This window comes from Microtus pennsylvanicus, chromosome 13 (genome assembly GCF_037038515.1).
Source record: "Microtus pennsylvanicus isolate mMicPen1 chromosome 13, mMicPen1.hap1, whole genome shotgun sequence".
NCBI classification, from domain to species: Eukaryota; Metazoa; Chordata; class Mammalia; order Rodentia; family Cricetidae; genus Microtus; species Microtus pennsylvanicus.
Window position 1 is genome coordinate 12,781,002 of NC_134591.1, and position 22,967 is coordinate 12,803,968.

The following is a 22,967-nucleotide window of genomic DNA, read 5'->3' on the forward strand; positions in this document are numbered from 1 at the left end:
TCTACTAAGACAGTCACTGGCCTTCAGAGTGCTTTTGTAAGGAATCTAGACAATTCATGAAGGCTCTCATGATGGGATTATATCCAAATGCCCTGACTCTTAGTACCATTACAATGGAAATTTTGTCCTCTTTTTTATGGAATTTTTTTCAACAAATGGATTTTAAAGGACAAAATGATAATTTCAGACCATAGAAATAAGAAGGGGATGGGAGAGATCCAATTATTTCATTAACTTCCTTTAATCTTTTCCTCAAGTCATCAAGCTATCCTATGGCTTGGAGCTCTAGAATTTTGTGCTGTGGGAAATGCTTTCTGGTTTATCTGAGTCTTTTACTTAATGGAAAATCTGTGTCCTTCTCTTTCATATTTTTTAAAATCTGAAATTTGTAATGGCCTGCAAGAGTCATCTGCCCTAACCCTAGACATAACCATCAGCCATAGACCTCTACCACAATGAAGCAATATGAACCTATATATAGGGGCCAAGTTATCCCCACCTTTCATCCAGTACCAAGATGGACTTATACTTGGGATGTCAACCCTAGTTATCCCAGCCTGTCCTAGAACCAATCAGTTGTTGGACAATGCAATTATAAATAATATCAAAATATCCAGCATCTCCAGATGAAGAATGTTGGGAGGAGGATAGATGATGCAAAATGTATTTCATAATATGTGCCTCATATTTTTTAAAAAATAAAAATGTTACTTCTAAACAGTGACTTCCTTAATGGGAGAGCTATCAATCATCAAAAGAAACAGATCATCTAATACATAGTCATCAGTTCTAGGATCAGTTTCTAGAACGAAATAAAAGAAGAAATGACTCTGAAAACAACTCCCTGTGCAGTCAATGGCAGCTGTAAAAGTTTCCAACTCACGATAGGCATCCTACTACATGGCTTCCCATGAAAGTCCTAACAGAAATGTCAAGCCTGAAAAGATCCTTTTTTCTGAAATTCCAGGTTATGTCAAGCTAAGATTGTACTCAGTTTAATTCAGATTAAGAGTAGAAAACTTTATAAGAAGGTATCAGTTGAGACACTGTAAAACACTTAAGAATGGCCAGAAGTCTTTTCAGAATGGGGCTGATTAGTGCAATAATAATTGTAAATTAACAGAAGTAACAGACATGATGAACTGTGACAGAGAGGGGGAAGTATGAGAAAAAGGAGGGAATAAAAGCACAAGGCCCTGTTGTGAGGAACCAACCAGGAAGGCTTCGAAGAGGAAACATTTGACACCATTTTCAAAAGACTGGTTGGTTTGGTTTTGACAGGAAACTGGAGAAAATTAAGTACTTAATGTATAACTTCAGGTTTCCACTTCCCTCTACGAGGGGTCCCCAGCTGTTCTCCCTACAATAGGCAATACAAGTGGACTTCTAGCTGCCTATCAATAGTTTTAATGAGATACCAACCATTTCCTTGCCATTTGTGACTTGTCGTAGCCTTTGTTGTACACATGTCTTTCCAAAGGAGAACCAGAACTAAGGTTCATGGCTGTCTGCTAAGGAGGACATGAATGAAAATCTTAAGCACTGGAAATCTGACAACATGAAGATAACTCACAGTTGCAGATTCTCTGTGTCCTCTGTCCGAGCAAGCTATGTGGTGGTGGGTCAGTGGGTCTGAGCTACTGTCATTTACATTTCTACATGTCTAATTCAGGGCTAGGAGAAGCCCTGCTGTGTTTCCTGTGTCTATTTAAGATTTTCTTGTGTTGTTACCGAGCATATCTTTGTCTTATGACATCTTGGGAACTTTATTTTCTTTCACAAGCTGAATAGAATTTGTTAACATTTGTCAGGAATCTAATGACTAGAAGAACCACGTGTCTTAAATGTTAGGACGTTTTTACTATTAGCATTAATCTCTTTATGTGTCCAGAGAGTAGGGCCAGCATTTGCAGTAGACACTAATTTATTTGGCTTGTATCTGTTTTTAGAATCAACATTACTCAGAGTCGCAGTTCTCACTCCTTGAACAAACAGCTCATCATTAACATGGAGCCCCTGCAGCCCCTACTTCCCTCCCCTACTGAACAGGAAGAGGAAGATCCTGTGACTGAGGGTAAGTCGGGCACTTCATTTTAGAAGCCTCCTTTCTGAGAAATAATAAAATTTTGTGTATTCAAAATATTTCAAAGCCAGGCAGTGGTGGTGCACTCCTTTAATCCCAGCACTTGGGAGTCAGAAGTGAGTAGATCTCTGTGAGTTTGAGGCCATTCTGCTCCACAGAGTGAGCTGCAGAACAGTCAAGGCTACACAGAGAAACCTTGTCTCGAAACCAGTATTTCTAAAATTACTTGTGAAAGACATAATGCTGCAATACACGCACTGTTAAGTAAGGCAAATTATTTTAGTGACTATTTGAAATTTGGTTATAATTCATTAAAATGAAAATTCAATCCCTCAATCACCATAGCTACATTTCTAGTAAGTACTCAGTAGCCACCTATGTCTGATGGCTACTACATCCATGTGAGACTAAGGGTTATAATTATGCAGAGAGTCCTAATGAAATGAATGGTTTTATATACTACTCAAAAGTAAAGCTATGATTATAAGCAATTCTCCACAAGTACATCTGTACTGATTCTCCATTTTTGACCTTTTTATTTCCACTCCTGTTTTTTGCTAACTTTTTACCAGTTTAGTTTGGCTTGGTTTAATTTTGAGATACACTGCCATGTATCCCAGGTTGCCCTCAGATCTCATATATACTCAAGAATGGCTTTGACTGTCCTTTCTTACTGCCTCTGGCTCCTTCCTGCCTCTAGTTTCCGAACACTGAAATGACTGGCATGCACCATAATACCATGATCATGACACTATAGTACTAAGCAGTGATAGCAATGTAAAAAAGGGCATTATGCATGATAGGCAAGTAGTCTACCAACTAAGCTACATCTTAGTTGCCTGATAGTTTTAATGAAAACTAAATATTTAGTTTCTACTTCAACTCAAAAGACTTGTATCATTAAGTAATAATAAATTTTTGTTCATCACCACTGCTGTTATTGTTACTGTTGCCCTTTTTCATCTGCTTCATTCTCATACTCCTTTCTTTTTTACTTCTGATTTATTCTTCTTTCCTCTTCTTTATATAATATCTCTCACTTTAGAAAGACTTACTTAAGAAAGAATCTCACCACATGCTGTTTTGAGACACAAAGTGAGGCAAACTCACACCCAACAAATGCTAAAGTAATTCCTTAATGCATGCCAAATAAAGTTATTAAAACCCTAAAATCAAACTAGCATTCCCTTAACATTTTTTGTTTTGTTTTGTTTTGTTGTTTGTTTTGTTTTCAACACAGGATTTCTCTTCCCTGGCTGTCCTAGAATTCTCTTTGTGAACCAGGCTAGCCTTGAACTCATAGAGATCTGCCTGCATCTGCCTCAAGAGTGCTGAGATTAAAAGCAAGCACAACCACTGTCTGGCTTCCCCTTAACATTTTTATTTGAGATATGATTTTTCATAAAAACTCTAGATATCAGGCACTGTAAAGACAGCACATTTCCCAGTCACTTTAACATCAACCTCAAGCTGGTAATTCCTTCCATAGAAAGGGCATTTTCACTTTCTTTTGGCTATCAGACTATTAAAGGAATAGACAACATGCTGTTGAAAGTTTCCAGGAATCTCATCTTCAATCTTCAATTTGTGATCTGCTATAAACCCCAAATTCATGTTAGGAACATAAAGATGGACCTGTGGGGCTGCGAACTGGATCTCCTTGTTTCTCTTCCCAATGTGGTATCACTGAATAAATTCCCTTCATGAGTTTTGCTATTTTTTGTTTGTTTAATTGGCCTATTAAGGATAAATTGCTGAGCCTAGCTTGTTAAGAGCTTCGAAGTCCCAGACTCTGACACTAAAAACTCTACTCATAGGGTCTCTTTAATTTCCTGGTATATCTTAGTTAGGATTTCTATTGCATGAAGGGACACCATGACTGCAGCAACTTTTATAAAGGAGAACATTTAATTGGGTCTGGCTTACAGTGTCAGAAGTTTAGTCCATTATCATCATGACAGGACATGGTGATATCCAAGCAGACATGATGCTAGAGAAAAAACTGAGAGTTATACATCTTTTTTTTTTTTTTTTTTTTTTTTTTTTGGTTTTTCGAGACAGGGTTTCTCTGTGGTTTTGGAGCCTGTCCTGGAACTAGCTCTTGTAGACCAGGCTGGTCTCGAACTCACAGAAATCCGCCTGCGCCTGCCTCTGCCTCCCGAGTGCTGGGATTAAAGGCCTTGATCTGCGGGCAGGAAGGAACTGTGTAACTGGGCACAACTGAACATATATCAGACCTCACAGCCCACCTCCACAGTGACATACTTCCTCCATCAAGGCCACCCCTACTCCAACAGACCAATTCTCCTAATAGTGCCACTCCCTATAGGCCACTCATTCAAACACATAAGTCTATGGGGGACCATATCTATTCAAATCACCACATGGTGTAAGGATGTCCCAAAGCAATAACAACTTGTGACTGAATTTTTCATGCAAACTGTTCAACCCATCTGGATCTTAAGTTTCTTTTTCCATCTACAGTCACATCTGTATAGTCACAATTCCACGTGTAATTTGTCTTTTCCCCACAAGTCAGTCTTATCTTTATCATCCTTCTTCAGTCAACTTTGGGATCCCATGACCATAACACAAAGTTAATTTCACTCAAAGAAATATACCAGGAGCATGAAGTCAAGCTGATGAAAGTACTGGTGATCCTTGGGATTTGTTTTGTGATAACCAACTACTCCTGGGAATGGAACCTGCTCTGAAGTGGCTAATAAACCTTCCACTGGAGTTGAAGAAAATTGATTTTACTTTGTCAGTGGGTATCATTTGTAAATACCTTCTTGGTTAGGGGTGAGATCATGTGTCCACTTCCCCTTCTCAGTGCTGGGACTCCATCTGGCTTGATCCTGCTTAGGTCCTATGCATGCTATCATAATCCTATGGGTCCATATGCACATCAGTCCTATTGTGCCTGCAGAATACTATTTCTTTAGAGTCACCCATAATCCCTGACTCATAATAATATACCTCTTCTTTCATATAGAACCCCGAGTGTTGACTGAGTTTTCTGTCCTGCCCAGCTCCTACAGTTGTTAAGTCCCAAAGAAATCACACAGAGGTCTACATTAACTATAAACTGATTGACCCATTAGCTCAGGCTTCTTATTAACTCTTATGACTTATATTAGCCCATTATTCTTGTCTATGTCAGCCACATGGCTTGGTGCCTTTTCCGGTAAAGCAGTTACATCTTGCTTGCTCTGTGGCCAGGTCAGGACTGAAGACAAAGCTTTCCTCTTTCCAGAATTCTCCTGTTCTCATTTCCCGCCTCTACTTCCTATCTGCTTGTCCCACCTATACTATCTGCCTAGATACTGACCAATCAGCATTTTATTAAAATACAATTGACAGGCTACAAACCATTGTGCCAGAGCACCTAAGCCTTAAGGCGAGGGTTGAGGAAGGCATCCCATTTAGGACTGAATACTCCAAAGTACCTCATTTTGAATCCTTATGGTGAGGGATTTGATGAAAGCATCCAGTTTTTAGGACTGAATGCTCCGAAGTCCTTCATTCTCATACATTGTCCAGTTGTACCAATTACCATCTACTTTGAAAAGAAGATTCTCTGATAAGGGCTAATCAATGCACTGATCTATGAGTATAGCAGTATGTCATTAGGAGTCATTTTATTACTGTGTACCTTTAGCAGAATAAAAGTAGTAGCTTTCCCCTAGTTTCATGACCTATCTAGTCTCAGGGTGTTAGCGACTTCAGCAATGTCCCATCAGCTCTCATTGTCCGCCATATTCAGAGAGTCCGGTTTTATCCCAGGCTTTTTCAGTCACAGTCCAGCTGGCCTTGGTGAGCTCCCAATAGATCAGCTCCGCTGTCTCAGTGGGTGGGTGCACCCCTCGTGGTCCCGACTTCTTTGCTCTTGTTCTCCCTCCTTCTGCTCCTCATTGGGACCTTGGGAGCTCAGTCCAGTGCTCCAGTGTGGGTCTCTGTCTCTATCTCCATCCATCACCAGATGAAGGTTCTATGATGATATGCAAGATATTCGTCAGTATTGCTCTAGGATACGGTCATTTCAGGTTCCTTATCCCCAGCTGCCCAAGGAATTAACTGGGGACCTCGGCTTGGGCACCTGGGAGCCATTCTAGGTTCAAATCTCTTGCCAACCCTAAGGTGGCTCCCTTAACTAAGAATTGTGTTTCCGTGCTCCCCTATCCAACCTTCCTTTATCCCAATCCTCCTTTTTCTCCAAGTTCCCCCCTTCCTCCCCTTCTCCCTTTTCTCTCCCCATCTCCCCTTACCCCCATCCCACCCCACCCCCAAGATCTCAATTTTCTCCCCGGCAACTTTGTCTACTTCCCATAGCCAAGAGGATAACTATATGTTTTTCCTTTGGTTCACCTTCTTACTTAGCTTCTATAGGATCACCAATTGTAGGCTCCGTGTCCCTTATTTATGGCTAGAAACCAATTATGAGTGAGTACATCCCATGTTCATCTTTTTGGGTCTGGGTTACCTCACTCAGGATAGTGTTTTCTATTTCCATCCATTTGCATGCAAAATTCGAGAAGTCATTGTTTTTTACCGCAGCATAGTACTCTAATGTGTAGATATTCCACACTTTCTTCATCCATTCTTCCATTGAAGGGCATCTAGGTTGTTTCCAGGTTCTGGCTATTACAAATAATACTGCTATGAACATAGTTGGACAAATGCTCTTGTCATATGATAGGGCATCTCTTGGGTATATTCCCAGGAGTGGTATTGCTGGGTCCAGGGGTAGGTTGATCCCAAATTTCCTGATAAACCGAAACACTGATTTCCAAAGTGGTTGCACAAGATTGCATTCCCACCAGCAATGGATGAGGGTACCCCGTCCTCCACAGCCTCTCCAGCAAAGGCTATCATTGGAGTTTTTTATTTTAGCCATTCTGACAGGTGTAAGATGATATCTCAAAGTTGTTTTGATTTGCATTTCCCTGATCGCTAAGGAGGTTGAACATGACCTTAAGTGTCTTTTGGCCATTTGAACTTCCTCTGCTGAGAATTCTCTGTTCAGATCAGTGCCCCATTTTTTAATTGGGTTAATTAGCATTTTAAAGTCTAGTTTCCTGAGTTCTCTATATATTTTGGAGATCAGACCTTTGTCTGTTGTGGGGTTGGTGAAGATCTTCTCCCAGTCAGTAGGTTGCCTTTTTGTCTTGGTGACAGTGTCCTTTGCTTTACAGAAGCTTCTCAGTTTTAGTAGGTCCCATTTATTCAATGTTGCCCTTAATGTCTGAGCTGTTGGGGTTACACATAGGAAGCGATCTCCTGTGCCCATCTGATGTAGGGTACTTCCCACTTTCTCTTCTATCAGGTTCAATGTGTTCTGACTGATAGTGAGGTCTTTAATCCTTTTGGACTTGAGTTTTGTGCATGGTGATAGATATGGGTCTATTTTCATTCTTCTACAGGTTGACGTCCAGTTATGCCAGCACCATTTGTTGAAGATGTTTTCTTTCTTCCATTGTATACTTTTGCCTCCTTTATCAAAAATGAGGTGTTCATAGGTTTGTGGGTTAAAATTCGGGTCTTCTATACGATTCCATTGGTCGACTTCTCTATTTTTATGCCAGTACCACACTGTTTTCATCACTGTAGCTCTGTAACAGAGTTTGAAGTCAGGGATGGTAATGCCTCCAGACAATCCTTTATTGTATAGGATTGTTTTGGCTATCCTGGGTTTTTTGTTTTTCCATATAAAGTTGATTATTGTCCTCTCAAGATCTGTGAAGAATTTTGATGGGACCTTGATGGGGATTGCATTGAATCTATAAATTGCCTTTGGTAGAATTGCCATTTTTACTATGTTGATCCTCCCAATCCAAGAGCAAGGGAGGTCCTTCCATTTTCTGGTATACTCCTCAGTTTCTTTCTTCAATGCCTTAAAGTTCTTGTCAAATAGATCTTTCACTTCCTTGGTTAGAGTTACCCCAAGATATTTTATGCTGTTTGTGGCTATCGTGAAAGGTGAAGCTTCTCTGATTTCCCTCTCTGCTTCCTTATCCTTAGGGTAAAGGAAGGCAACTGATTTTTTGGAGTTGATCTTGTATCCTGCCACATTACTAAAGCTGTTTATCAGCTGTAAAAGTTCTTTGGTGGAGTTTTGGGGGTCGCTTATGTACACTATCATATCATCTGCAAATAATGAAAGTTTAACTTCTTCCTTTCCAATTTGAATCCCCTTGATCCCCTTATGTTGTCTTATTGCTATTGCTAGAACTTCAAGCACTATATTGAAGAGGTATGGCGAGAGTGGACAGCCTTGTCGTGTTCCTGAGTTTAGTGGGATGGCTTTGAGTTTCTCTCCATTTAATTTGATGTTAGCTGTCGGCTTGCTGTATATAGCTTTTATTATATTTAGGTATGACCCTTGTATCCCTAATCTCTCCAAAACTTTTATCATTTTTAACAGTTGTTTAATGTCCCATTGTGTAAATGTACAATGTATTTTTCTCCATTCATTTCTTCTGTTGAGGGACATCTAAGTTATTTCTAATTTCTGGCCATTATGAATAGAGCAACAATGAACATGGCTAAGCAATTGTTTCTGAGATAAGATGAAATATCCTTTGGGTATATGATCAAGAGTAGTGTAGCTGAATCTTGAAGGAGATTGATTCTCATCTTCGTGATGAACTGCCAAATAGATTTCCATAGTGGCTATATAAGTTTTCAGTCACACCAGCAATGAATAAGTGTTCCATTTACCCCATAGCCTCTCCAATATGAGCTGTCATTTGTTTTATTGGTCTTGGTCTAAGAGGATGAGTAGAGGAAATGAAGTTTGGAAAAACCTGCCTTATCTGCTGGAGATGGGGACAGAGAGAAAGGAGAGGCTGCAGCAGGTGTTTTGCTATGAAGTGAATATCTGCAGTTAGCCTACCTGCTTCCCTGGCCTGTGTGACGTGTGGGTTCCCAGGAAATGTCTGCTGGATATGCAGACTGGGATAAGAGCATAAGTTGGGGGAGGGAGGTTGTAGAACTAGATCTATGTGATCTGCTGGAGATGGGAGCAGAGAAAGAGGGGAATCTGCAACAGATGGTTTGTTATAGAAGTGAAGATCTGCCATTAGCCTACCTCTTTCTTTGCTAATCTTAACATTTTAACAACAGTAAAAACATGGCAGTCTAATTCCTTAAACAAAGTTAATGTTTTCTTTTTTTTTAATAGGAAAATTTTATTTCTTTTGGCAGTAATAATTTTCGCTTAAGATACAGGTACCCCTGTTGTATGAGGCTGCTTGTTTGTTCCCAGCCTCGAAATGATCACACAGAAACCGCATTATTTGCAATACTCTTTAGCCAATAGCTTAAGTATATTTTTAGCCAACTCATATCTTTTTTTTTAATTTTTTATTGAGAAAAAGAAAAAAAGAGTTTCCGCTTCCTCCCAGCCTCCCATTTCCCTCCCCTTCCTCCCACCCTTCTCCCCCTCCCTCTCCAGTCCAAAGAGCAGTCAGGGTTCCCTGCCCTATGGAAAGTCCAAGGTCCTCCCCCCTCCGTCCATGTCTAGAAAGGTGAACATCCAAACTGGCTAGGCTCCCACAAAGCCAGAACATGAAGTAGGATCAAAATCCCGTGCCATTGTCCTTGGCTTCTCATCAGCCCTCATTGTTCGCCATGTTCAGAGAGTCCGGTTTTATCCCATGCTTTTTCAGTCACAGTCCAGCTGGCCTTGGTGAGCTCCCAATAGATCAGCTCCGCTGTCTCAGTGGGTGGGTGCACCCCTCGTGGTCCTGACTTCCTTGCTCATGTTCTCCCTCCTTCTGCTCCTCATTGGGACCTTGGGAGCTCAGTCCAGTGCTCCAGTGTGGGTCTCTGTCTCTATATCCATCCATCCCCAGAAATGGATGAGAAGAATAACTAAAACTCAAGAAGCCAACTCATATCTTAATTTAACCAATCTCCATTAATCTGTGTATCGCCACAAGGCTGTGATTTACTGGGTAATGTTCCAGTATCTGTCTCCAGTGGGACTATATAGCTTGACACTGACTCAACCTTTTTTCTCCCAGCATTCAGTTTAGTTTTTCCTACCTAGCTATAATCTGCCCTATCAACAGGCCAAGGCAATTTTTTTATTCACCAATGGTATTTACAGCATACAGAGGGGAATCCCACATCATAACCCCAAATGGAAAGGGTGTGTGTGTGTGTTTGTGTGTGTGTGTATTAGAGAGAGACAGAGTATTTCTATTTTTTTGCGTTTCTAGAAAGGCACAGTTTTACTCAAAAACACATCTCAGAATGCAACTGTCATTTTCAGGGGGTGTAGAGGACAAGAGGAGTGGATCTGGAGGAGAAGGGAGGTCAGGGGAGATTGGGAGGAGTGGGGGAGGGTAAGGAACATTCTGGATTTTTGTATGAGAGAAAAATAACTTCTTAAAAGAAGTTGGAAGATAAGAATCATAAACATAAGTTCTTTTAGCCAGGACATTATCTCCATCATGTACATAGAGGCTATTAAACTATTTTAAGTTACGTTAACAGAGTGGTGAACATAAAAAAAAAAGATTTTAATCTATATATGATTTGGGAATGGTAATAGAAGCATCTCATACACCTAAAAGAAAGGATTATTCAATACTTTTGACCTTATATGAGACTTGATATTTTCTTATGCAGCATTACTGCTGGTAAAGTCTCTGATAAAACAGTGTTCTACTATAGCCTAATAGGTTCTTCTCATTGTCCGTTCATTGTCTTTGGCTGTCTACTGTGAACATACTCCTTCTACTTCCATTTCTGGAGTTTAATGGCCATGATTCAAACACTTTTACCTCTATCACTTGCATAGGTTGAGGGTCTTTTTCCCTACACGTCTATTTCTATGTGGTAAGTCAGTTCTTTCACTTTTTCATATATATTATTAGTTAATTCCAAAGCATTAGTCCAAATCTTTTTTTGTTTTTTTTTTTAAGACAGGGCTTCTTTATGTCGCCTTAGTTGTACTGGAACTATATCTATATATCAAGATGGCCTCAAACACACAGATATCCACCTATCTCTACCTCTGAGTCCTGGGATTAAAGGAATGTACCACCACTTCTCAGCTTCAAGCTTATTCTATGGTCCATATATAGTAGGAATATCTTATGAATCCTGTAGAGTCACCCTCTTCTTCCTTATAATTACTCTTCATCTAGGGATGGTGGACCCATCAACACCAATTTTAATTATATTCCTTCCTGCCACAGGATTTTATGCTTGCTATTTTACTATCTCATATAAAAATACATCATCTTATAAAACATAATAAAGAAAAAATAAAAAGTACAAAAACATCATCTTCCTGATGGTGAACTTCCTGAATGTAATCAGTGGCATTAGCTTCCTTCCCTGTGAGCATTAATGTAGTTGTGATCATCACAAATAGACTTTGATTAATCACCATAAATTAGAACATATTTCAAAAAATGAATAAGAAACACATTTAGCATAATGCAGAAGATAGTTTACTATCCTAAATTAGAAATAATTCATAAAAGCATCATTGTAGCATTGCTAATTATTCTTTGTTCGTCATCAACTTTCCCATTTAAGCCAGTAACAGCCTGCTGCTGCTGAACTGTAGGACTGCTGAAAAGCTGAGATAACCTCTGCTTTTACTTATAAATATAGTATTGGAGGAACTAAGCAAAACTCCAAAGCCCCTTGTCATACCAACTGATTACTAGAAGGAATTGCTTCTGTTTGGTTTGGCAACACCTCCAGGAAAGAGATGCCTAGAGCAGCTCAGTTGATACAACAAAAACCCAAGCAAGATCTGCAGGCAAAATTGTATAGTATCTTCAAAGACTCTTTTTTATTCCCTGTGTATGCTATTCCTTGGAGCCATTCTTGTCTTTGGAATTCCAGGATTCTCTGATGTGCTAGCCAGAAGTTTACATCAGTACAAACAAATCACTGAAACTTTATGTTATTTCTTATATTGCATGTAAGGAAGGGTAAATGCTTTACTTCCAACAAAATTCATGGGAATTTTATTTTCCATATATTATGTTAGCATCACAAGAATCTAACACTGTGCATTCTGTATATTCTGTATTAACTAATTCTCAGCACAGCTCATTGTGAAGTGCAATGTTCTTCCATGTAAACATTTCAGTGGTGACAAGAGCATACCTCAGTCCTGCCATTGACTAATGTTCCAAATTTAGCTCATTTTATGAAGTACAGTACTTTTCATTGGAAATACAATGGAGATTCAAATTGTTGCTCTCTTTCTACTTGCGACAAAAGCACTGGTCTGTCTTGGTTCCTCACCAAGATGCTTAGTGCCATAGATAAGAATATCACTTTTCCAAAATTGATTTTTATAGTCTATAAAATAAAGTAAGATATGAGCAACACTCAACCACTTTTAAATGATGTCAGAGTTTAAAAAAATTAAAACTTTGACTCAAGAAGATTTTGAACAGGTTAAGGTCCTTATAGGATAGTCTAAGCAAATGTGTGTTCCTCATAAAGGATCTCAGAAGGGAACTGCTCTGTGGTTGATGAATAGTACATAGTATTGGCTTGTAGTCAGACTGTATGATTTCTGCGTGGCATTGTATTTTTAAGAAAGGATGTGAAAAAGATGGGGAAGTGGGGAAAAGATGATAGAGAAAAAGTGGAGTATAATTTAGAGAGATAGAAGTTGGCTAGCCTCTTCATCCATTCTTCCATTGAAGGGCATCTAGGTTGTTTCCAGGTTCTGGCTATCACAAACAATGCTGCTATGAACATCGTAGAGCATATACTTTTGTTGTATGATAGGGCCTCTCTTGGGTATATTCCCAAGAGTGGTATTGCTGGGTCCAGGGGTAGGTTGATTCCGAATTTCCTGAGAAACCGAAACACTGCTTTCCTAAGTGGTTGCACAAGTTTGCATTCCCACCAGCAATGGATGAGTGTACCCCTTTCTCCACAACCTCTCCAGCAAAGGCTATCATTGGTGTTTTTGATTGGAGCACCGGACTGAAATCTCAAGGTCCAAATCAGGAGCAGAAGGAGAGAGAGCATGAGCAAGGAACTCAGGACCGCAAGGGGTGCACCCATTCACTGAGACAATGGGGATGTTCTACTGGGAACTCACCAAGGCCAGCTGGCCTGGGTCTGGAAAAGCCTGGGATAAAACCGGACTCTCTGAACATAGCGGACAATGAGGACTAATGAGAACTCAAGAACAATGGCAATGGGTTTCTGATCCTACTGCATGCACTGGCTTTGTGGGAGCCTAGGCAGTTTGGATGCTCAACTTACTAGACCTGGATGGAGGTGGGGGTTCCTTGGACCTCCCACAGGACAGGGAACCCTGATTGCTTTTCGGGCTGGGGGGGGGACTTAACTGGGGGAGGGGGAGGGAAATGGGAGGTGGTGGCGGGGAAGAGACAGAAATCTTTAATAAATAAATAAATTTATTAAAAAAAAAAAGAAGAAGTTGGCTAGCCTCAAGAAAGCAAGGAGGACTAGGGTCCTGGAAAATCACTGGTCACCAAAGCCACCCAGTGAAAATGAGGGACAATGAAAGGATAAATTCATAAGGAAGTTTTATTTATTATAGATTCTTAAATTGGGTCAAAAAAAAGCAGAGCATAGAAGGATATCCTGGAGTATTGCCAACTCAAAGCTAGTAAGGATTTATTACAGCAGTTCTCAACCTGTGGGTCACAACCACTGTGGGGGTCACATCAGATATCCTGAATATCAGATATTTACATTACCAATCATAATAGTAGTAAAATTACAGTTATGAAGTAACAACAATATAATTTTATGGTTGGGAATCACCACAGCATAAGAAACTGTATTAAAGTGTCACAGCATTAGGAAGATTAAGAACCACTAGTTTATTTGGATGAAGGTAAGGAGGGAAATGAACTTTTTCTTGTCATAAGAGTGACTGAACATATAAGAGGCCATTAACAGCTTGGGAATCCCCTGGTATGAGGACACACTGAAGTGCTGGGTCCGCATTTGACTCCAGGTGTATGTTTAAGTTAAGCAAAGAATAAATAAAGAATCTCAAACCATTTACTTTTTTGCCTTGCAAAACATATATACTTATAAAATGATATTAAAAGTAAAACTTCCATATGAAGGCCATTTTTCTCTATTGTCTGATTTATATCTAGGCCAGGCTCAAGTACAAAACAATAGCAGGCATTTCTTTTATAAGATATGTGAATTGAAGAGCTACCAGTACATAAGGATTCAGTCTGCAGCAATCTTTGTTAAAGATAAACAGCTACCTATCTGTAAGACAAGAGCAGATATATTGGACGCAGTTCTTATCTCTGTAGCTGCCTTCTTTTCTGGAGCACCATCTGGCGAGTTTCCATTATTTTTCTCTCCTTGCCTCTTAAGCATGAGAAGAGGCCCAAGCACACCAGCTGCTGTCACTGATAAGACTTCTTTCAAGTACCATTGTGAGAAAAAGCGGCACATCAGACTCAAACACATCATTCTAACCAACATCTAACCATTCTCACCACCAGTACTCTGACTCTTATACTGGAACCACCATAAATTAAATGTCTTGAGTAAACAATGAACTTTGAATGGCTAGGAAAGAAGCCAATCTCTAATGATTATATAAGGTGTGGGGAATCTTCTCTGTTGCACCTCTAATATTCTCTTCTGACATTTCCTGTGGACCTCTCTGTCTTGAACATTTTAATCAGCTAGTCCATTTTATTTTCTTCAGGCTAGGTAAGAGGCAAACATTATAGTATTAAGAATTAATTCCTCACTTAAGGAAAGTCCCTTAATTTAAAAGAGACACACTTTGGTTTACACAAAACTTGTATTTAAGTGCCCATAATCTAGAAAATACAGAACATAGGTGGAAAAATATCTGAATGAACTCAGAAAGAGATGGTATCCAGATGCTCTTTTCCTTGACCCTATCCATGTCACAGCAACTGAAAAGTAAAAACAAAAGCAAAGAAGAAAGAGAGCACCTTGTGGCAAAAGAAAAGTAAACAAAACTGTGGAGCAGTTCTGAGAGCGGAAATAATAGTGTCCCAGCCAAATAATAAAACCAACCTGAATGTGTTCAACAAAGAGCAGACACTAGAACCCTGTGGAACCAGAGTGCCGGGCTAGCACTTAGTGCATTGCAGCTCTCCACTATAGTAAGGTAGTTTCAATACAGCTTCAGAAGCCTCCTTCCCATTTCTGGTGGTGGGTTGTCCAGCCCACATCAATTTATTGTTTGGCTCCAGATGGATATATGAAATGGCTCCAGATGCAATGCTGGGTTGCCGTGGAGTCACATAGTCCAGCCATCTCAAGGTGCTAGCTCCCTTTGTCAGCTGTTTCTTGATGCTTCTCTTTTTAGGAACAAATCCATTGTTAGTGGTGCAGGAAGGGTGTTCATCCTAGACTCACAAAAGGTGGAAAGGGAAAAAGAAGAATGAGGTTTAAATAAAAAGAAAATGTAAAGAGAAACAGAACTGTATGTAAGTATGAAAATGAGTGTGGAGGGCATTGTATGTGCATGCATGCATACATGTGTGTCTGGGGTAATGGTGAACTTAAAGCAGAGAGCACATAGGGCATTGGCTTCTGAACTCACCCTCTGAATTCAGAAACTAAAGTTCCTGGCCTAACACATCAATGATGTGGGGAAAACTGGGTGCTTTTTCACTTCTGGTCACTCTCCTCGAGAGTGACTGGGGCTTTTTCACGTCTGGTTGGCTGTAGCTTATGGAAGGGAAGGTTTGGGTCCCTGAAAATCAGTGACTATCAAAGCCATCTCAGGCCCGTGTCTCTAAATACTTGGCTTATAAATTTACACAAAATGAAATTAACAGACCAATGGGGGACTAGGTTTCTAACGAAGTGTGTTATACATAGAGCTTAAGAGAAAGACGGCAGTGTGCCTGTATAGCAGGAGTGGAATGAATTCCGGGAAATGTGGTACCATAGATTATCCTCATCAGGCCCTGCTACATGAAGGCACAGAGAAAGTGACTGAGTTAGTTCAGCTGCTCTGCCCATCATGTCCAGGCATCTCTCAGTTTTGTTCACATCTTTACAGAGTTTACTGGCACAGATACATTGAGGGGATGAGAGATGATGAGAAAGCAGACCTCCCTTCTGGCATGTATGAGAACAAGAGATAGAAACTGGCTAGATAAATTTATAATGAAAAAGCCCAAACAGTGACAAATTTCTTTCTCAAATAAAAACCAGAAAGAAAACCTGCAATTTCAGGATTAAGGCATACCACATCCATAAATAATCCATAGGATCTGCTGCATTTCTTTCTTGAAATACTGGCCATTTTTATTCTTCCAATGAAGTGTAACAATGCAGAATTTCAGATGGTGGTTTTGAATGCAATTTCTTGTGTCATCAGCAAAGAAAAAAATAATATTTTAATTACAATATTATCGTTTGTCAGTAATTTACCAGGTAAAGTAGAAAAATTCATGCATTCATGTTGCGAAGGAAAATTTTTCTTCTGCAATCAGTATTTTAGAAATATGCCAGCTGGGCAGTGGTGGCGCACGCCTTTAATCCCAGCACTTGGGAGGCAGAGGCAAGCAGATCTCTATGAGTTCAAGACCAGCCTGGTCTACAGGAGCTAGTTCCAGGATTGGCTTCAAAGCTACAGAGAAACCCTGTCTCGAAAAACCTAAATAAATAAATAATTAAATAAATAAATAAGCCAACAAAATAAAATAAATATAGGTGAAAGACATATAAATCTTGAGCATATTTATTAACCGCTTAAAATTTTTCTCAGTCGTAGATTTTTCTATTGTCATTTCTACTATGATACATCATCCTGAAAGGGAAAATTTAGGGGAGACAGGGTTTATCTCATCTTATAGTTTCAGGTTATAGTCTATCATTGTGGGGAAGTCACAAGCCTAAAGCAGAAAATTACATCATATCCACAGTCAAGAGAAGTAAATGAAATGTATACAAACTCTCTACTTGCTTACTTTTGCTCAACTTCATGTCTGTTCACTGATCCCTTGCCTGGGGAATGGTACCACCCACAGTGGGCTAGGTCTTCCTAGATATGTTAACTTAATTAAGACAATCCCACCCACAAATATGCCCATGGGATAACTCAATACAGAGAGTCCTCCACAACCTTGTAAATATTAGTTTCTATTGAGAACGCACAGGTATTCTGATGAGCCTCTCCTTATATAGAACAATCTTCTCTTGCAGCTTTCAATGCTATTTCTTTGCTCTGTGTATTTATTATTTTAACTAAAAAAATGATATGGAAAGTTGTTCTTCCGAATAAAAAAGAAAGTGTAGGTTTGTAGATACCACATGATTGCAATTACAGATTGATGATTATTATACGCCAACTGTTTAAGGACCTAAAATATATCAGATTTCATAGTTTTTTTTTCCTTCTGATTTTGGGACATTTGAGAACACTTTAATGCTTGAGTGTTGCTAATCTCAATGATATCTATAAAAATAAACTGAAATCTTTAACATTGATTTGCTTTAAATTTTCTGGATATTCAGGCTTTTCATATTTTGGACATGTGAATTACATATTCACCTTGTATAATAATAATAACAGACATATCAAAAGTGTGCTTGGAATAAAGAATAGAAATCAATACTTCAAAATAATCACTCAATTATTATATATTCCTGTAAGGTAAATTCATATAATCCTGTATTATATTATAGTATCAAACTCTGGAAGACGTCATTTGTAATTTTCACATACTCCTACATTGTTTTCTTATTTTTCTTAAAGACTTGACTCAGTTTAAGGTTTTCAGACCAAATAATATACTTAACTGTTGTATTACTTCAAAATGTTAATTATCATTGTTTATTTTAGGTTATCATGTTGAGCTAAGAATTTACTAATATGATTTTGCCTAATATCAATATGCCACTGAGTAGTCTAACATATTCCTTGAACTCTCCATGTTTCTACCTACAGATGTTTGTAACCTAGCAAATCTGAAATTTAACCTTTATAAAATAATGTTTTTTACTAGGTGCCCCATTGCCAAAAGAAGATATTTCTGAGCCACTGACTGTCAGCTCACCAGTGAAGGGAGCTCGGTGTGCAGATCCTCTGAGTGAAGAGGACGATAAAGTGGAAGACTCCTTGACCATCTCCGAACTAGCGTACAATCCCAGCGCCAGCCTGCTCCCTACCCCAGTGGATGACGATGAAATCAACATGCTCTTTGACTGTCCGTCTAGGCTCGAGTTAGAAAGAGAAGACACAGATTCATTTGAGGAACTGGAAGCAGATGAGAATGCCTTTTTGATGGCTGAAGAAGAGGAGCTGAAGGAAGCTCGCCAAGCTTTGTCATGGAGCTATTCCATCCTGACTGGCCATATCTGGGTCAACCCCCTGGTCAAGAGTTTCTCCAGGCTCCTTGTGGTGGGCCTGGGACTGCTGCTGTTTGTATTTCCCCTGCTCCTCCTCCTTTTGGAGTCAGGTATTGATCTCTCCTTCTTATGCGAAATCCGTCAGACACCAGAGTTTGAGCAGTTTCACTATGAATATTACTGTCCCCTGAAAGAGTGGGTGGCTGAGAAGGTCAACATCTTTCTCTGTATGCTCGGTTTTTCATAGGTTCATATCTGATGAGACTAAGGGCTATCTTCAATACTAGTTGTATCATTTTCAGCAGGTTTTGGTTAGCTTTTTCTCTTAACTAAATGCTCAAACCTTGAAATTAAACTTAAGTAAATTTAAATCAAATATAACTCTTTTAGTTATCCTTCAGAAAGGCAGCCTTGAAGTAAGCAAAAAAAAGAAAAATCTCCTTATCATGCCATAATATATAGTACATTGGAGTTAGGTATTCCTGTTTATTGTGAGCTATAATGTTCACAATCAGAATTTTAGTAAAAATACAATCTTTTTAATACAACCTTTGGTGAAAATAATGTCCTCTTACTGATGCCTATACAAATAAGTTGATGCTGGGGTTTTTTCAGTTTTTTTAAAAAAATATTTTTATGTGTTCTAACTATTTTGGTAAATTTTTAGCAAAAAAAGCTTTCTGGAGTTATTTAAGTATACATATTGTAAAACTAATGCACATGGAATTTTTTAGTGTTTTCGCACCTGATTTTTTTAAAGATATTTTTTGGCTAACTAATCCCATAATTTATTACCTGCATATGTCTTTGTAAAAAGATAGTAAAAAACTATAGTAAGTATTCAAAAAAGATGATTGAACTAGAAGATGTGAGCAAGGAGAACCCTGAGTTGACATTGTGGGGTCCAGTTTTCAAAGTTTTAGACAAGATAATCTTCTAGTTTCATTTGCATTTTGCCCATATGTTTGAGCTGGGAAAGCAGAGTCTTTTTAAAAGAAATTGATGCTACTTGCAATAGTGAAATTGTAAAAGATCCACTAGTTAATTCTTTATTGTTTACTAATCTATGTGAAAGCAGGCAGGAGTTTGACAAATAGAAAGTAGCAAAGAAGAGTTCTGGTGAGACGGCTAGGCCAGAGGTGATAAGCTTATGGTTTCTTTTATAGAAGTGATGGTGATATATGGTACTCAATGTAAAGAGCTGCGCATTTGGTTTCTGGGTTCACAAAATCATGTTTAGTTAATAAAAGTGGAGAAAATTGAAGGTGAATTTTTGGGATCCCTCATGCTTTCATTGTCTGGATGAAATTTCAAGGTGTGTGTGTGTGTGTGTGTGTGTGTGTGTGTGTGTGTGTGTGTGTGTGTGTAAGAGACAGACAGTGAGAGACAGAGAGAGAGATCTCCTTTATGGATTTTTTTACGTTCTAAACTCTTATAGTTGAGGCTTCCATTGAAACAATGACGTGAACTGTAGTATTAGGAGCGGTGGGGCTGCGTCCCCAGCACCCCGGCGGCCTGCTAGCTTATGCCTCGAAATAATTACACGGACACTGTATTCTTTTAAGCACTGCTTGGCCCATTAACTCTTGCTCTTACAGGCTAATTCTCATATCCCGTTCAACCCATCTCTAATAATCTGTGTAGCATCAGTCTTACCGGGAAAGATTCTAGCCTACGTCCATCCTGGGTCTGAGCTTCATGCATCTGCCTCAGAGAGCAGAGCTATTATGTCTGCCCGGGAGAGGGGAGCATGGTGTCTCTGAGCTCACTTCCTCTTCCTCCCAGCATTTTGTTCTGTTTACTCCTCCCACCTATGTTTTAACCTATGAGGCCAAGCAGTTTCTTTATTACTTAACCAATGACCTTCCTCCATCAGTGAACCATCAGATGATACACCAGTTCTGTTTGGATAAAGTAGACAGTGGAAGAGAACAGCAGACAAAAGAAATGATAAATACCTTCATATCAGTTGACCCAAGATAGAAAACATCTGGTGCTTTCCATTGCTGGTCACTTACCAACACTGTATAAGGAGTAAGAATCAAGGAAGTATAGAGATTACAACATAATTTTTACCTATGTTAAAAATATCACATTACTTTGATTATAAAGGGATTGAACACACAATCTCTACATACTACACTATAGTCATGCTTACTTAGTGCAGCTCTGAGTGCTTTATTAGATGATTATTTTGAAAGTAAACTTGAAAGTCAGCCTTGGGACTTTGAGTCGAATACATTATAATATATACTTGCTATTCATCCATGGTTTATACAGGTATAGAAATATATTTTCTATGACTTGGACATTAAGACATTTTTTGAAAGTTTGCTACTGATCAGCATTTTGACTGAATTTTAATTTTTTTCTTTTTCTTTTATATGACTTTGAAATCATACACTCTAGAATGGGAAAACTCCAGTGCACTTGATAAAAAAAATTACTCACCTGTTTAATTGTGCTTCATATTGTCTTTGAAGTGCTGGCCAAGATAACTCATCTGACCTTCTTCTTTTAAAAATAATATTTAAGTTAAATAATATTTTTAAAATATGGAGATAGCATGTTTATATTATAAAATATAAAAAGAAAATGAGACAGATATAAAATGTAATACATGCATGCAGATTAATAAGGAGCAAGCTGCAGGAAGTTTTAGCATTTACAGCTTGCATCACCCTTTCTTGAGGAACAGTTCATTGTGGAGTAGAAATTCTTTTAAGGAAAGACAAAATAGGAACTTCTAAATTAAAACAATAATAATAAAGCCTACCACTGGAATCCCATAATGCCATTCATTTGGTACAGAATTAAAGCCTTTAAGAAACATCCATTTATTGTAGAAATATTTAATCAGTTTTTTTAGATAAATGAAGAAGACATTCTTCAAAAAATAGTCAGTATATAGAATAATGAGATTGAGAGTTCAAAGCAAGTACATGAGAATTTGAATATTCTGTATCATTGATATATGTGTATTTATAAAAATATGTATTTATGTGTTTGTATAGATATAATCCACATGCCTTTCATACATACTGACTTGTGCTACTTTTGCCCCAGGTGAGGAATTTGAGTAATAATTTTGTTCTTTTCTTTCTCAGATACTGTGATATCAAGACACGTAGAGTCTTAAGTACTTGATTATTTCATGAAAGTACTTATGTACATTTGTGGGTTTGTGTACATACACAGAAAGAGAGAGAGAGAGAGAGCAAGTAAATATATATACACAGTTGTTTTTAGTGCTAATATGAGCTCTATAATGAGAATGATGTAGGAAAAGGATCATATATTTCTGAGCTTGAAGCATAATGTATGTTAAGTATTTACAGTATATTTTGTAGTTTGTCTAATATTTATGAACATAGTTCTGGGAAGAATTTACCATGAGTTAATTTCATTGAAGTAACAAAAGATATGGGGGGCATATTACTGTTATTGAGCTGTATCTTTGTATACTGGAATTAGCATTTTATGTCAACATCCAGATTGTTTGTCTGTTAATATGGTGGCAGGAATCTCTAATAAAATACTCTGGGGTAAAATATTTTTTCAATCAGTTTTATTTTATGTAAAGTAATGGATAGAAACTATAGGAGGATGTGTGCTAGGTGATGAAGGAAAGTTTCTAATATTCTACTGAAGTTACTAAGGCCCAACTAGAAAAATAAGCACAAAAACTGCACTCCATTTTAAAAGAAATAATTGGTCAAATTAATGGTATTAAATAGAGGTGTATGCTTGGGACTGTCGTTTTGTGCAGAACTGTGCTATACAGAACACTTAAGTCTTTTCCACTGCCCTTTTCAGCCATTTCTTCTAACCCGTCTTCGTTCCTTTGTGACTGCCTGCTGATACACAGAATTTGTTTATACCAGAGACACGGAACCACCATAGATGTCTGAAAAAATCTTTAAACTCAAACAGATTAAAGACCACACTTTTTCTCCTTCCTATTACACTTTTTCTCTTTTCTGTTCTCCATTCAGATCTCTCTGTACTTCCTTCCTACCTCAGCCCTCCCCCCCCCCCCACCCAGTCTACTTCGGTCCCTTTAGGACTTGGTGCAAACCCAGGTCCAAATTAGCCTTAGTTCTTCCTGCTGCACTCTTCAGCCATGCCGTCCAAATCAACGAATTCTTTTGTGAATTCCCCATGGAAACTCAGTATGACTCTAACAAAAACCCCACAACCACCACACTAGGGTAGGAATCAAGGACATCATACCACCACAATGTGATAAGATCTAGATTGGACAACAGCAACCAAAGAAAAGAACATCCACACAACAAAAACAAGACACCAAAATAACTTCAAATGTCATAACTCCAGATGCCTGAGTTCCAGGAAAAAAAAATATGAACAATCAAGACAATATGCATCCTCCAGAAGCCAGAAACCTTATTTGTAATATGTCCTGGAGAAAGAAATTTAACTAAAAATGCAAGACAGAGACTTCAAAATAGCAATTTTACATAGGTCTTCTTCATAAAGAAAACCATGGAACACAAATAGCTTAATAAAAAATTAGAACTATTTCAGA

General features: G+C 38.5%; 1 protein-coding gene across 2 annotated transcripts in view; it reads left to right on the plus strand.

The window, feature by feature from the left end:
- The window catches only part of Frmd3 (FERM domain containing 3), a 188,396-nt gene that overhangs the window by 154,746 nt on the left and 10,683 nt on the right, over positions 1-22,967 (plus strand). The window contains exons 13-14 of one of the 2 annotated variants that reach the window (XM_075945786.1): positions 1,950-2,074; positions 18,076-18,528. In XM_075945786.1, the coding sequence (XP_075801901.1) occupies positions 1,950-2,074; positions 18,076-18,528 (578 nt within the window). Of the gene's footprint in view, positions 1-1,949; positions 2,075-18,075; positions 19,686-22,967 lie in introns of those variants that run through there. The other variant, XM_075945784.1, reaches the window with a different exon arrangement.